The following is a 14,213-nucleotide window of genomic DNA, read 5'->3' as shown; positions in this document are numbered from 1 at the left end:
GCACGACAGGGAGCACTTCATGGTTCTGATGGATCAATGTCCTGTTTTGATCTTGGGCCACTGACCAGCATCTCTTCGATATTTGGTGACTGGACTAACTCTGTGGGAACTGCGAGAGGCCGAACCATTTTCACCATATCCCCAGGTCCCGCTAAATAAGAAAAGACTCTAAACAAGGAAATATAACAGTCAATCTGTCCAGAGATTCTTCCTATATAGATTCTTTTGGGAAAAGTTGCCTTTCTCTGAGTACATGGACACCAGTATTACCGTGGCTTAAAGATCACTGGAGTGACTTTGTGTCTGGTATAATGAACGTAAGGTACACGTTGAAACCACAGTCAGATGAAGAAACTTGCACAGCTTGTGTCTATTCTTCAAATAATAGAGCGAATTCTAGGCTGACGATTAGTCCTGTGTTGTCATTGCTGCTGGCTGTGACTTGAACCACCTGGTGGGTGTTAAGGTAACAGACAGTACTTTTGTTTTTTGTTTTCTGGCCTGTTGCAAGGGCAAAAGTGGGTGAGAAGGCAGGTTTGCAAGCGTGCTCTGGGGCATTTTTCTTGGCCACTTGGATTCCATTTCTATCTGAAACACAGCAATAGTGTGGACCCTGCAACAGCTGGGGGTTTTTAATAAGGAAATCGCTTTAGCTCCCTCAAGCATGATAGCCTCTCCTTCTCACCCATTCTAGGCAGAAATTCACCATCAGCCGTAATGAACCCCTTTGTCCCACAGAACAATCACCACACCTGGGGCTACCAGGTCCTCTGTGCTGTCAATTTGGAGACAGCTTCAAAAACAGGTTCCTGTGCAAGCCTCTGCCACGATTCATGGCCTTGTCTCTGATAGCTTCTAAAAAATATTATTTTTAAACTCTTTGTTCATGGCAGTTTTTTTTAAGGTAATTGATTTTGTTTTAATCCAGCAACCTCACTAAACTGTTATTAATTCTAATTGTATAAATGTGGATTTTTCTGGGTTTTCTATGTAGATATGTCATCTGAGACTAATAAGTGTCCCCCTGCCCACCCCCCACTCAAGTCTTTAAACATTTTATCTCTTTTTTTTTTTAGCCTTTTTGCACTCTTGGTCTCTAAGTCTGTGTTAAAAAGAAGTGATAATAACAGGTATCCTGTCTTACTCTTTTTTTTTTTTTTGAGACAGAGTCTCGCTTTGTTGCCCTGGCTAGAGTGAGTGCCATGGCGTCAGCCTAGCTCACAGCAACCTCAAACTCCTGGGCTTAAGCGATCCTACTGCCTCAGCCTCCCGAGTAGCTGGGACTACAGGCATGTGCCGCCATGCCTGGCTAATTTTTTCTACATATATATTTTAGTTGGCCAGATAATTTCTTTCTATTTTGAGTAGAGACGGGGTCTCGCTCTTGCTCAGGCTGGTCTCGAACTCCTGAGCTCAAGCGATCCACCTGCCTCGGCCTCGCAGAGTGCTAGGATTACAGGCGTGAGCCACCACGCCCGGCCTTACTCTTGATCTTAAAGGGTGTGCTTTCAATATTTGCCCACTAAGAGTGGTGTCTGCTATAGGGTGTTTGTGGATTTTTCTTCCCCGGGAAGTTGCCCTCTGTTCCTAGTTTGCTAATGTTGCATTTTATTAAATGCTTTTTCTAGCTCTCTTGAGATTGTCATACTTTTTCCTATAATCTGTAAAGGTGGAGAGTTTGTGTTCATTAATTTTCTAATATTAAATCAATTCAGCATTCCTGAGATAAAAAGAGCCTGGTCATGTTACGTTACCTTTTTATACGCATTGCTGCATTCACTTTGCTAATACTTTTAGGACTTTCTCATCTCTCTTCATGACTGAGATCTAGTGATATCCTTGCCAGGCTTTGGTAAAAGTTTTACTAGTCTTATAAAATGAGCATTTTCCTTATTTTCCTTTTCTCTGGCATAGTTTGTATCATATTGGACTTGTTTGTTTCTTAAATGTTTAGTATGGTGTGCTAAAACTCGCTGGGCCTGATGCTTTCTTCGTGTGAAGAGTTTTTAAAAAACCACTGATGTTCAATCTTTTGAATAGTTATAGGATTATTTAGTCTTCTTTTTGGGTCAGTTTTGACAGGTTGTTTTTTCCTAGGATTTTGTCCATTTTATCTAAATTCTCAAATGTGTGGTCCTAAAGTTCATAACATTCTTTTATTATTAATATAATCTTTTTTTTTTTTTAGCTTAAAACAATAGAAATTTATTCTATCACAGTTCTGGAAACCAGAAGTCCAAAATCATGGCGTCTGCATGCACATGTTCCCTCCAGAAGCTCTGGGGGAGAGTCCTCCTGGCCTCTGCCGGTGTCTGATGGCTCCAGCTGTCCCTTGGCTTGTGGCCGCATTGCTCCAGTCTCTGCCTCCAGGGTCACATTGCTTCTTCCTCTTCATTCTCCTCTTACTACAGTCTCTTAAATCTTTGTGCCGTGGGTGGCCATGGCCCCCTTTTCATTCTCAGTACTGATTATCTTTGCCTTTTCTACTTTCTCTTGATCAATCTTCCGGGGAGTTTACTTTTATCAGTCTACATGAAGACCCAACTCTTGGCTTATCTGAGCCTCTCTATTATCGTTTTCGATTTTCACTTGATTTCTGCTTCCCCTCCTCAAGCTTTCTTTGGGTGTGTTTTGTTCTTTTTTTCCTAACTTCTTCCATCAAATAGTTTGCTCGTTCGTTTTCAGCCTTCCCTTTATAATAAGCATTTATTCTGTGACCTTATCTGCCTCCCACGGACTTTCACTGGCATCGTCAGGCACTGCCCTGCCTCCCTGTTTACTGCGAAGAACTGAACTTCGGGAAGCTCCCAGTAGAAGCGTGTGCTGTTCTGTGATGGAAAGAAAATCAGGATGTGCGTGAACAGTGAGGGGGAGTCACTGACACAAGACCTCCCCTGTCCTCTGTCCCAGAGACGCCTGACTGCTCAGGAAGACTGAGTAGTGATAGCTTTTCTTGTTACAGATGTAATTTATGGCATAGAAACTACAGATAAGAAGCAGGAAAAGTAAAATGACCCATAATCTTGCTACTAAACAGCAGCCACTAGAGTGTGTGTGAGCACATGTCTGTGGAACTTTCTCCTTTGTAGAAACGGGCTATGTTACACGTGCTGCTTTGGGACGTTTTCCCACCTGAACAATGTATGATGAACACCTTTTCAGGTCAATAAATATGAAAGAACAAAAACGTTAAGACCAGTTTTATGTTCTGTTCAGTGTTTTTGTGAACGTCTCTGTCTGCACGTTGCTAATCTGTTCACAGGTGTTTGTTTTTCCTGTTTGGACGTAGCACAACCCAGTTTTTGGATTCTCTCTAGGAAACAGACTACGCTTAAATCGGATGTGGCTGAGTCATGACTTTGGGTTATTTTATGATTGAATGGAAAGAGGAAAATCATGTTTTCGGCGCCAGGGCAGGAAGGCAGTAACCGGCCTCTTATTATTACACGTGTACCTCTCTGATAGCATCTCATGACTTACAGCCAGTGCCTATCAGCCAGGCTCGGCTTCTCGGAGTTTTCAGCAGGTGGGAAACGTATAGGAAGGAGGCGGCAGGCAGGGTAGGAGATAAGACCTCCAGTGCTAGGGCCAGATGGGGGGAAGGGAGGAGTCTGTAGAAATGAGTTTCCAATTCTGTTCTTAAAATGGCTAATTAGAAGGGAGACACGAGAGCTAAATGGAGCACAGAGAACCCTGGAAATGGTTCCATCTTTCAAGAGGCATTTGGATTTCAGTTGCCTGTGTTTTGAGCATGGCTGGCCTAGTGTGCAGTTGCACGGATGTTCGGGGACTCTGTGCATCCCAGTTTATTACCGGAGACTTCTGTTACACCCTCAAGGCATCCCCGGGATGAGGCAGATGCTGGCTCTTCCTCTGCTTGTGTGGCAGCTGTGACAAGCACAGCCCAGAGGAGAGAGGGTGCCGCTCCTGCCAGCCCTTCCTCCCCGCCAAGGGGGAGGTCTCTGTTCCCCACTTCTTATGTTTGGAAAAGATGTCGCCCCAAAGGGGTGTGGACATGCATTCTAGAAATGCCTGCCTCCCGCCCCCTTGTGGATAGAGCTTCCTGCGGGAATATAATTAGAAGCCGATGAGGTTTCCGCTGCAACGCTGGGGCCTGTGCCTGGCATCTTGTCTTGGGAACAAAGGGCATTCTGTGCAGTTTGTAGCAAGAGGCCCCAGCAGGGTAGGCTGGGTGTGCAAGAAAACACCACGGGCCCCCTCATGGCAGTTGTTAATCACACTCAGGGCAGAGACTTCTTGGGGTTGCTTCTACTTCCTAAGCACTCCTGAATGGCTGGGCTTGGAAGGCCTGTCTCCCCACTGCATGCTTCTTCCAGCAAGGGTACGGCTGTGGGGTGAGTGGGAACGGACACACGGGGCATGGTGAGCTTCCGAGGCCTGGCAGAAGCCAGAGAGAGCTGGTGACCTGCAGGCTCCCCTGTGAGTGCCGGAGCTTCCTGCCTGGACCTGAGCCGGCATCAGAAGCCATCCCCATGCCCATCTGAATAAAGATCTGCCAGCCCTCTTCCTTGCAGAGTGCGGGGCTTCTGTGTTAAGAATGGGCATCTCGAGGCACATTTTTGTTTCTTTGGAAAGCAAGATTGGCAGTCTGTGGGCAGTTTGCAGTTAAGGTATCGTGCTCTAAGCCCAGGCACCTTAAACCTCCTTGGGTTTTATGTCTGTGGGGATGGAGCCTGTGTGGCATTGCTGCAGGAACTTGTATGGCAATGAAAATGCCCTACTAGGTGAATCTGACTTACTCAGTTTCCTGCCTATAGTTTATAGTGCTGCAGAAGAATCAGGCATAAACAAACAAAACAATCCCTCCCCCATAAAAAAACCCACAGCACCCTCCTCAGGGGGACACCCCAAAGCTTCATGCCTCCAAGTGGCCTCAGGGAAACAGCTGGGTGACGTTGAGAGAGCTGGGACCTCATAGCCAGCCTCCTCGACAGACAGCCTGCCCCTGTGTCATTGTTCCTGAGTCCCAGTCACCCCAGAGATCTGTGGGCCCAACCAACGACACCGACACTGCTCAGACTTGGGACGTGGCCCCACCTCCTTCTGGAGAGACGCAGAGAGCCAGTGTCCCGGGGCCTGAACGCAGTGGGGAGCCGGCGTGTGTGAGCACCTGCTCCCCGTGGCAGTGTGTGAAAGGTCTTTGTTTCCTTTTTCCCAGCGGCAGCCTCCGAGGGGTAGTGCTGCCTCGGAAGGGCCGAGGCATTGTGGGGTGCTCAGTCGGTGGGGGGGCCCTCTCTGCTCTGTTGCTCTCCATGAAGAGCACAGGGGTATGAACAGCGACCCGTGGGATAGGGCGAGGGCAGAGCCTGTAGGGGATCCCCGGAAGCTGCAGCATCACCAGGACAGCCAAACTCGGACACTGTGAAGGTGAGATTTCCACAAGCTAGTGGTACAGGGCTTACGTCTCTGCTGATTCCCTCCCGAGCCTGCAGGCCCCCTGTTGTCCGTCCTGTTCTGGTGGAGCCGTGGGCATAGGTCCCTTCCCCAGTCTGGTTCTTGGTTTGGACTTTGAAAGCTTCGCCGCTCCTTCCTGGGCCCCTCACCCCCACCCCCATCCTTGAGGTTGAACTTGCCGAGGGATGCAGCATGAGGCCTGGTGGAGTCAGACTCGGAAGGAGCCTTAACATTTGGGGTCCCCAGTCCCTTTGTGTGCTGGGCGAGTGCTCAGGCTCCCAGATGGTAGCCAGTGGCGGGGGGTAGCCCCCCAACTCCCTGACCCAGAAGAGGGGCGTTGGTGCTGTAAGAAACCAGCCTATACAGCCTGGCTGCCGGGGGGCTGTTCTTTCCTTCCTCTGGTCTGTTGAGTAGGGGACCGTAGTGGCTAATATGAGGATAACCACATCTATCTGTTTTTCTTTAAACAACTTTTTATTTGGGAAAAAATTTCAAACAGTGCAAAAATAAAAATAGTACAGGGAACACCCTTGTACCCGTTTACCCAGATTTTCCTGTTGTTAACATTTTGCCTCATTTGCCTTAGGATTGCTGTGTATGTGTGTGCATACAAATTGTTTTTTTTCAGCCATTTGAGGATAAGTTATTACTACATATATCATGGTGCTTTCCTGCAAATAGAATACTTAAGTATATATTTCCTAAAAACGAGATGTTTACATCTTTTAGTAAATAGCCACCTGATATAATATTTATATTTGGGGTCATGTAATATTATGAAAAGAAGTTAATAAATTCTGTTAGATCCTCATTATTTTTACATTTATGATTATATCATGCCCCTAATCAAACATCAGTAGATGATAATGGCAGCTTTAACTGGTCAGATTTTCCTTCCTTTGCTAAGTCCCTTTAGATGATGTCTTGAATGGAATCAGTTTTTAAACTTTCATTCATTGCACAAATACTTCTTCTACCCCTCATGTTGTCTGATCTGTGCTTTGGTGCTGGGGTTTAGAGCTCAGCCACCTCAGACGTGGGTTTTGCCTGCTCGACCTCCCCGTCTGAGCAAGAGGCAGATGCTGTTCAGATAATTACGTGAGCCAGGGGTTGGCACACTGTGGCCTGTGGGCCAAATTTAGCCCACTGCATGTTTTTGTGCGGCTCATGAGGAGCCAAGAATGATTTTTACATTTTAGTGGTTGAAAAAGAATCAAAAGAAGAATAGAAATTTCATGACATGGAAAAGTCATATGCGATTCAAATGTCCCTGTCCATAAATAAAGTTTTATTGGGACGCAGCCACTCTCAAGCATTTCTGTACTGTCTGCTGCTTCTCTGCTGTGACAGTTGGGTTGAGTAGTTGCCACAGAGACTGCAGGACCTGCAAAGTTTACAATATTTTCTCCTGGACGTTGATAAGAAAACTTTTCTGACCCCTGGTGTAAATACCTGTAGAGGTGCTGGGAAGGAGGGATATAAGGAGCAAAGAAGTCATATATGAGGGGACCTGGGGGGCACTGGGGAAGGCAAGGGGTTAGTTGGAAGAGTAGGGTGTGCTTTCCAGACAGTGCGCTCAAAGGTCCTGTGGTTGAGGATATGGAGTTTTCAAGGGCTGAAAAGGCAAGGGAGGGAGATGTTGGATGCGGGGCCCTGCTGGAAGTTTGCTGACTCTTGTTCTTCCCTTTCTTTTAGGTAAAAGCTGTCTTTCAGCATGTTGGCATCCTGTGGAAAGTTGTTCAGCTGCAGCCCGGGGTGTGAAGGATCTGGAAGCTGAAGCTCTCTTGAAACCAAAACACACATTATTTATAAAACTCTGGCTCCATGGTGTGTGTTGGACATCTGCTCAGAATGTCACCGTCAAGCTTGTTTCCAAATCACCACACAAGAGTCGTTTCTGCCACCCTTTCGGTGCCCCTTTAAAATGTCACCGCTTCCTCTCCCCCTTTTAAGAGGTTTTTTTGACTTGCTAATTGGTGAAGGGCAGAAACTGTGTTGATTTAAAAAAAATGTTTTTTAAGCAACTGTTGACAATACTAAGAGTAGGAGGATCAGGAATCTAAAAGAAGCTTGAAGAATATCCAACTGCGTATTGAGGATTTCTGACATTCTTCTCTCGTGGATCTGTGTGTTGGGCCTCGTCTGGCCCGGGGTGTCGTTTTGGCTTGGTCGGGGCCTGGCCTTGTTTTAGTGACGTCGTCCGTGTGAAAGTTCAAAGTGAAAGTGCTCAGAGCTAGTCCGTTCCTTCCGGAACTGGACGCGTTTACGTTCCTTTTTTTTGTTTTTCTCAAAGGGTTCAGCAGAAATAGACATGGCTAGTTCACAAAGAATGTCCAGCATCAGGGAAAACCACATGTGTGCGTGTGCATACGCACGGGTGCACACACACACGCGTGTACATATGAAATAGTTTCTCCTTCTTGGAGGGGAGAGGAAAGTGCCAGGCAGCTTTTGGTTAGTGACACTGTTTGTGCTTTTTTGGTGTTTCTCTGCTCTGTCACAGTTCTATGTTGTCTATCCCAGAAATGTAATTTTAAAAAACCACTGTGGTCACTTAAACGAGTGGTGATTCGGTTGGCTAAAAAGGAGCCCACCTTCAGGGACGATATTTGAAGTCAGACTCGGCTGGGCCCTGGGGGCGCTACGGGAGGGCCCCTCCCACGGGCTTGGGGCAGGTGTCCCAGTCAGTGGCCCATCTCCAAGAAGTGAGGGCTCATCTGTGGCGTCACCCAGACTTCTGTTGGCTTCCGGAAGCTTCTCAGGTTGGTAGAGGCCTCTCGTTCAGCAGGGTTCCCGGGGTCGAGTTTATTTGCCACAACGAACGTGCTCCTGTTGAAGTCTGTCAGCAGTGCCTTTGGGACCCTGGGATGCTCTTCTCTCTAGAAAAGTGTCTTTTATTTTTTTACTCCCCGACCTTTCCTTTCTGACATTGCTCCAGGGTTTGTGTATTTGCCTGTTTGTCGTCCTGCTCTATTGTTTTGGGTGAAAACTCCAGCTTCTCCGGACTCACCTCTGTTTCCCGGTTCTTCAGTTCCCTGAGCATGGGGGACGCGTAAGAAGGGGCTGCCAGGGCAGCGGGGTCCCCTGGTTTCCGAGGCCCACCTGGGCACGGGTGCTCCGTGAGGAAGGCAGTCCGGCCCCTGCAGGGAGGAGTGGGAAGGCCGCCGTGAGCACAGCGCCGCTGCAGCCCCCCAGCACGTGGCACTGTGTGCCGTGGGGAGCCCACGTGGGGCGCCGGTTGCTCCTCTGCTCCCTTTGCTTCACCTTCTTTTATGACTTTTCTTCTCCTTTTCCTGTTTGCCAGAGGGAGGGACTGGACACAGCGCAGCAGCTGTGGCTGCTTTATCTCTTGGCCCCTCCGTGCACTCCCGGCCAGAGTGGTGACGCCTGGAGCCCGGCCACCCAGCAGCTGCGCGCCCTCTCGACCTTTGAACTGGAACTGCTGGCTTGCACTTGGTTTTTGACAACTGCAGCTGAATCCTGCGGAAAAGCTGGGTTCTTCTGCCGTATGTGCAAACACCGGGCTCCGCCTGCCAGGTGCTCACTGCTGGTCCTGGCAGCAGCGGCCGCCGCTGAGAATGACTTTCCAAATCCTTGGAGGAACTTCAGTACTGCAGACTCTGAAATAAAAGCCCTTTAGACGTGAACCACATGTGTGTTGGGTTTGGATGTGTTCTGCGATGGAGGCCAGCCAGGTGCCTTTTGTGATGATGTCAGGAAGGTGGGCACAGGCTGTGGTGGAGGGTGGGGTGGCAGCCGCGTGGGAGGTGTCTGGATCCTGGTGATTTGGAAAAAGGCTTGACAATGGAGCGGTGGTGGTGGTGGGGATGCCATTTTTACATACACATGTGTAGGCTCACTTGCTTATTTCCTGGAAGCTGGCTTTGGTTAGGAAATACTGAGGCCTAATTGTTTTCGGAGAATCTTGGGGTATCTCCAGAGAACACAGAACTAATCACCATCAAAAGTGGCTGGCGTATTGTTGCCACATGCCCGGCTTGGTTTGCCCTTTCTGTGAGTGGATACGTCTGGGCTGGGTTAGCACCTAAGTGAGTGACAGCCAGAAGGAAAAGCCCTTTTACTGCACTCTAACATGGTGCTCTGCAGAAGTCACGGAGAAGCTGGCGGGCATGGTCTGTTTCACTCTTCCTCCTGTTCTCGGTCCTCTCTACGAACTTTGCAGTGACTAGGCTTCTTGGGACAGCTCTTTCTCCAGGCTGGGCTGCATGGGAAGCAAGCCCCCGAGGTGAGTCTCCCATCGTCCTAGTCCGCTCAGCGGCACGTCCTCTGCTGAGCACCATCCTGTTGGGTTGGCTCATTCAGATACCCTGGGACGAGCCGGCCCAAGGGGGAGGAGTGTGTTCTGGAGCCAGCAGGGCCTCCTCCTGGCAGACGGTCTGCTGGTATTGCCACTTGCCTTTTAGTGGTGAGGGTTCAGCTGGGGACCTCTCCCCACCACACCCCCTCCTGCACAGAGGAAACTGTCTTCCCTGGTTGCCATAGGACGCTTACTGGAGGCCCGTACCTGAAAGAGAGTCCGTACGGTCAGAGCCCTTCCCTCTGCCTGCATTTCCTGTTATAAAAGTATCAATCATGGGGTTATTCTCACACCGTGTGGGCTGGGGGAGAGACTGGGGTGTCATTGCAAAATGCTTTATGAGGATATGGGCACATTATCCCCAAAAGACCCCTGATGAAGTCCTACGTTTACTTCATGTCCTGGAGCTGTCCCCTTTGGTGAGATTCTTGGGTTTGGGTACCATTTTAAAGGAATCAGGAAAATGACCCAGAAAAGCAGGTTCCAGGGGAAAAGAGGGGCACAGGGTACACCAGTGCCCCAATTGTGCTGCTGAGGTCTGGCAACTGAAGCCACTTAAAAAGACACCTCGGGGAGTGAGGACAGGGTCTTGCTACAGGCACGGACAGAGAGGAGCACGCCTCGGCCTGAGGGAGGACCATAGCGGAGGATTTGGTGATAGCCCCTGCTGCCTCCCCAGCTGCCCGCCTTCCCTGCACGCTCTTCCTGTAGCAGCATCCTGAATTTGCGGGTCCAAACGTTGATTGCATTTTAACCACAGACAGCTCCCTGGGTCTCCTGAGCATGTTTGAGTGAGGTCTTTTCTTCTGCAAATAAAAGGCTTAACTCTCTGAGGGTGAGGGCCGATCTCTGGGGACCTGGAGGCCCCTGCCCCAACACCACCGGTGCAGGGAGAGGGTCTGCTGCATGAGGCCCCATGCTGCCCCTGCTGACAGGTGGGAGCCGGTGCTCACCTCCAGCCTGGTAGTGCCAGAGATGTCTTGTAGTTTTTATTGATCGGAGAATTCAAGAACGCTTGATACAGACTCAGCGTACAAAGCACTCAACGTGTGTTTTCCATTACTGTTGGGAACCAGATAGACGTGACCATTCTGGGTGGTTGTCATGAGCCACTCCCTGCATTGCCACCTGAGTCTTTGGTTCACAAGGCACCTGAGTGTGACTCTCCTTGTAAAGTGCCTCGGAATTTGAAGTTATTAATATTTCTTGTTAGGTTTAGTTGTCTTACCAGCAAGCTCCACTTTCCTGAGGATAGATTTTTTTGATGAGCCAGGTTGACAGGAACACAGCGAGCTCTTCCATCTGTTGGCGAAGCAGGTGGCTTAGGGTCTCTGGTTGTGGTGCTTCAGTGGCTGATCTGGCACAGGGTGCTGTGAGCAGGTGTCCTGCTGTGAGCAGGTAAGCATGGCGCGAATGAATTACCCTTAGACTCTGCAAGAAAACCAGCCGGGTGGTGCTGAGTGTGGTGGGAAGAAGAATCTTGCTGCAGACAGACCCACTTGTGGTTCCTGGCCTTGCTGCTGGCTCACAAGCCGTGTGATCGCGGCCTCATTTTCTCCATCTGTACTATGGGGGCACCCTTCCTTCTTTGGTTATTGTCACCATTGAAATGTACAATTTAGCAAACTACTTGCTGCAGGTGCCTGGCACAGCGGGCACCTGGGAATGGTCACCACTGCCACCTCTACCACTAATAATCTTGGAGTTCCTCCTGTGTGCCAGGTGCCTTTGTACACAGTTTCTTATTCGGACCTTAAGAGTGTCCTTTAGGTAGGTGCCATTCCTGGAATGGCCTTAGGAGTTCTGTGATCACCTCTACAGGCCCAGGCCGTTCCCTGCTCCCTGGCTCTCCATAGGAAGACAGACGCCCTGTTTGCCTAACACTGTGACACCCTCGGAGTCCTGCCAACAGTGTGGTGAGGGTGGTCAAGGCTTTCATTCTGTACGTGCAGGAAAGGGTCTAAGGTCAGTCACTGCACAGGGTCACGTGGTTTATAAGAGGCAGGTCTTGGACCACCAGTCTCCTGCCCTCTTCAGCGTTTGTCCCTAAGGAGAAGAAATAGGGGACTTCCCTTTTGAGACGAAAAGAGCTCACACTCGGTACAGCATAAGAATTCTGAGCTCTGGGCCAAAGAGACTTAATGTCACATGTCCCAGGAGGCACCCACTCTGGCCATGGCCCTCCTGATGGGGGAAAGGAGTCTGCAGGGCGAAGGGGACCTGCCCCCTGGGGCCCAGGCCCTTCCCTTTCTATGATAGAATTCTCTGCCCAGATGCCCCTGAGCTGGCTGCCCTGCCTGCGCTGGGCTCATCCTCCCATCCTCCCGAGAGCTACTTGTGTGCCCACGCCTAGGCTGTGACTGGGGTGTGGGCATGGATGGAGCTCAGATGTGCACACAGGGGTGTCCACACACATGTGGGAGCCCCTCATAATGCAGGCCAGGGAAGGGGAATGGGCTGCAGGCTGGGAGCCTCCCCTGAAATCCTGACCAGGGCCCTGCAGGTGATAGCAGCAGGTCGGCTCACCTGGGGCCTGGCTTGGGCTGTGCACTGGGGAAAGTAGTGCATTGGCTTCCATGTTTAGTTCTGATCTCCCCACTGAAGAGCCTGATCTCAGAGCCTGTGATATTGTTATGACTGACCGTTCACCAAATCGTAGTCTGGTTCTGAGGGCATTTTCCACGTCTCCTGTTCTTTTTTTTTTTTATTGAGATGTAGAGATGTGCTTTGAGGTTGCCACTGCTCCAAGATCACATTGTTTTACTTTGTAATGATTCTGTTTCCCGCATTATAAGATTTTGAGACCGTTTCTTGATTTAGCTGGCCTCTTAATTCCCTCAAGGTCTTGGTGAACGTCAGTGTACTTTTCTCTCCTTCCTCTGGTTGGAATCACCATCTGTGGAAAATAATTACTGGAAATGTTCTAAATAGACAGGGAAGAACAACAGAGTCGTGTAAGTAGCACATAAAGTCACTAATGACACCAAATAAATAATCTCCATCTCACTTGAGATCCATCCCCAGGGGCGTGCCGTACTGCCTGGCGAGTCAGTCTCTCCCTGCCCACTGTCCGCCCCTCGCTGGCGGAGATGCCATGTCCCTTTGCCCCGATACTGAAATTCTCAGCTTCCCACGAGGTGGTAGAAGGGTCGCATGAGATAAGGCACACCCAGTGGGTGCTGCTGAATTACACATCCAGCAGGTGTTCAGGGAGTGGCAAGGCGCGATGCCCTGGGCAGGTGGATGAGACAGGCAAGCTCCTGACTTTCAGGCTGTCAGAGCAGGAGGGAGCTGCGGTTTGCACACACAGCTCTGCCATGGCTGCCATCTGCTTTACAGAGGCACCTGCATCCCAGCAACTAAGAGCATCGGCTACTATGTATTGAGCTTTTAATATGTTCCAGGCATTGCATTAAGAGGTTTACGTGCATTGTAAAGAGACTCATTTGTGATGTAAGTTGAGCTTGGCCTCTGAAACCGGACTCCCTGGGCTGGAATCCTGGTTCTAACATTTACCACTTGTGCGACCTTAGGCACATCTCTTTACCTCTCTGTGGTTCCCTCTCCTTATCTGTCAGAGGGGAATAAAAGCGGTACCTATGTCATCTGGGTATTGCAACACCGCCAGGCACGCATGTAGCACTAATGTGTTAACGTGTGTGGCAACACCACACAGTAGCTTCTGTGTTATTTCTGCTTTCAAACTAGGAAACCAAGGCTTTGGTAATGAACTTGCCCAGATCCCTTGCTAGCAGTAGTCTGTCTGCTCCTGAAGGCCTGGGTGCTGTGCACAGTGCTGCGTCGCCACCCAGTGCGAGGACCTGGTCCAAAGTCAGGGCCAGGCCTGCAGAGGGACGGGTGCTGATCCCAACCGGGTCCCTCTGGCTCTAGGCCCTGCTCGAGCTGCAGAGTTCTGTGGGACTCCAGAGGCACAGAGAGTGCTGGGCAGTAGGGGTCCCCTGAGGCTGTTCTCTTTCCCCAGGGCAAGAAGCTGGTAGTGACTGGTGCTTGAGTGGGGTCCATGGAAATGGCCCTGGAGCAGAAGGGAGAAGGGCAGATGGAGGTGGGGAGGAGGTCCCAGAAGAGCCTTCTGCTTACCTAATAATCCAGATCCTCCTTTCGAAAGACAATATCCATTTCCTAAAAGCAGAATGAGTTCAGCCTCAGGGAATCAAAGTGTAGCTGGAAGGAACATGGCACCCAGGTGGGCTGATGGCACCCAGGTAGGCTGACTTTCTCCCCCTGACATCTCCGTCTCTCCATCCGTACATGGGCACTTTTGAGGGGCCAACTTTCAGTGAAACAGGCCCACTGTCCTGCTAAGGGTCTCCATCCACGTCCCAGTGTTACTGGTCCTCTTCCCTAAGTGGAGCACCTGTTCCTTAGATGTGGGGGTCTTACATTTGTGGGGCACTCTGATTCCAAATAGTCCCACTTTTAGGAGCATTTCGAACCTGTCACATCATGTATCCTAGTGTTG

General features: G+C 49.9%; 1 protein-coding gene across 2 annotated transcripts in view; it reads left to right on the top strand.

Annotated features, from left to right (window-relative positions):
* The window catches only part of FAM174B (family with sequence similarity 174 member B), a 29,267-nt gene extending 20,205 nt beyond the window's left edge, over positions 1-9,062 (top strand). Inside the window, exon 3 of one of the 2 annotated variants that reach the window (XM_045561445.1) lies at positions 8,720-9,062. In XM_045561445.1, the coding sequence (XP_045417401.1) occupies positions 8,720-8,879 (160 nt within the window). In that variant the 3' untranslated portion in view covers positions 8,880-9,062. Of the gene's footprint in view, positions 1-7,110; positions 7,485-8,719 lie in introns of those variants that run through there. The other variant, XM_045561446.1, reaches the window with a different exon arrangement.
* Positions 9,063-14,213: the final 5,151 nt, after the last annotated feature.

The sequence above is a fragment of the Lemur catta genome, chromosome 9 (assembly GCF_020740605.2).
Source record: "Lemur catta isolate mLemCat1 chromosome 9, mLemCat1.pri, whole genome shotgun sequence".
Lineage (NCBI taxonomy): Eukaryota > Metazoa > Chordata > Mammalia > Primates > Lemuridae > Lemur > Lemur catta.
This window is presented reverse-complemented; position numbering and strand designations above follow the sequence as displayed.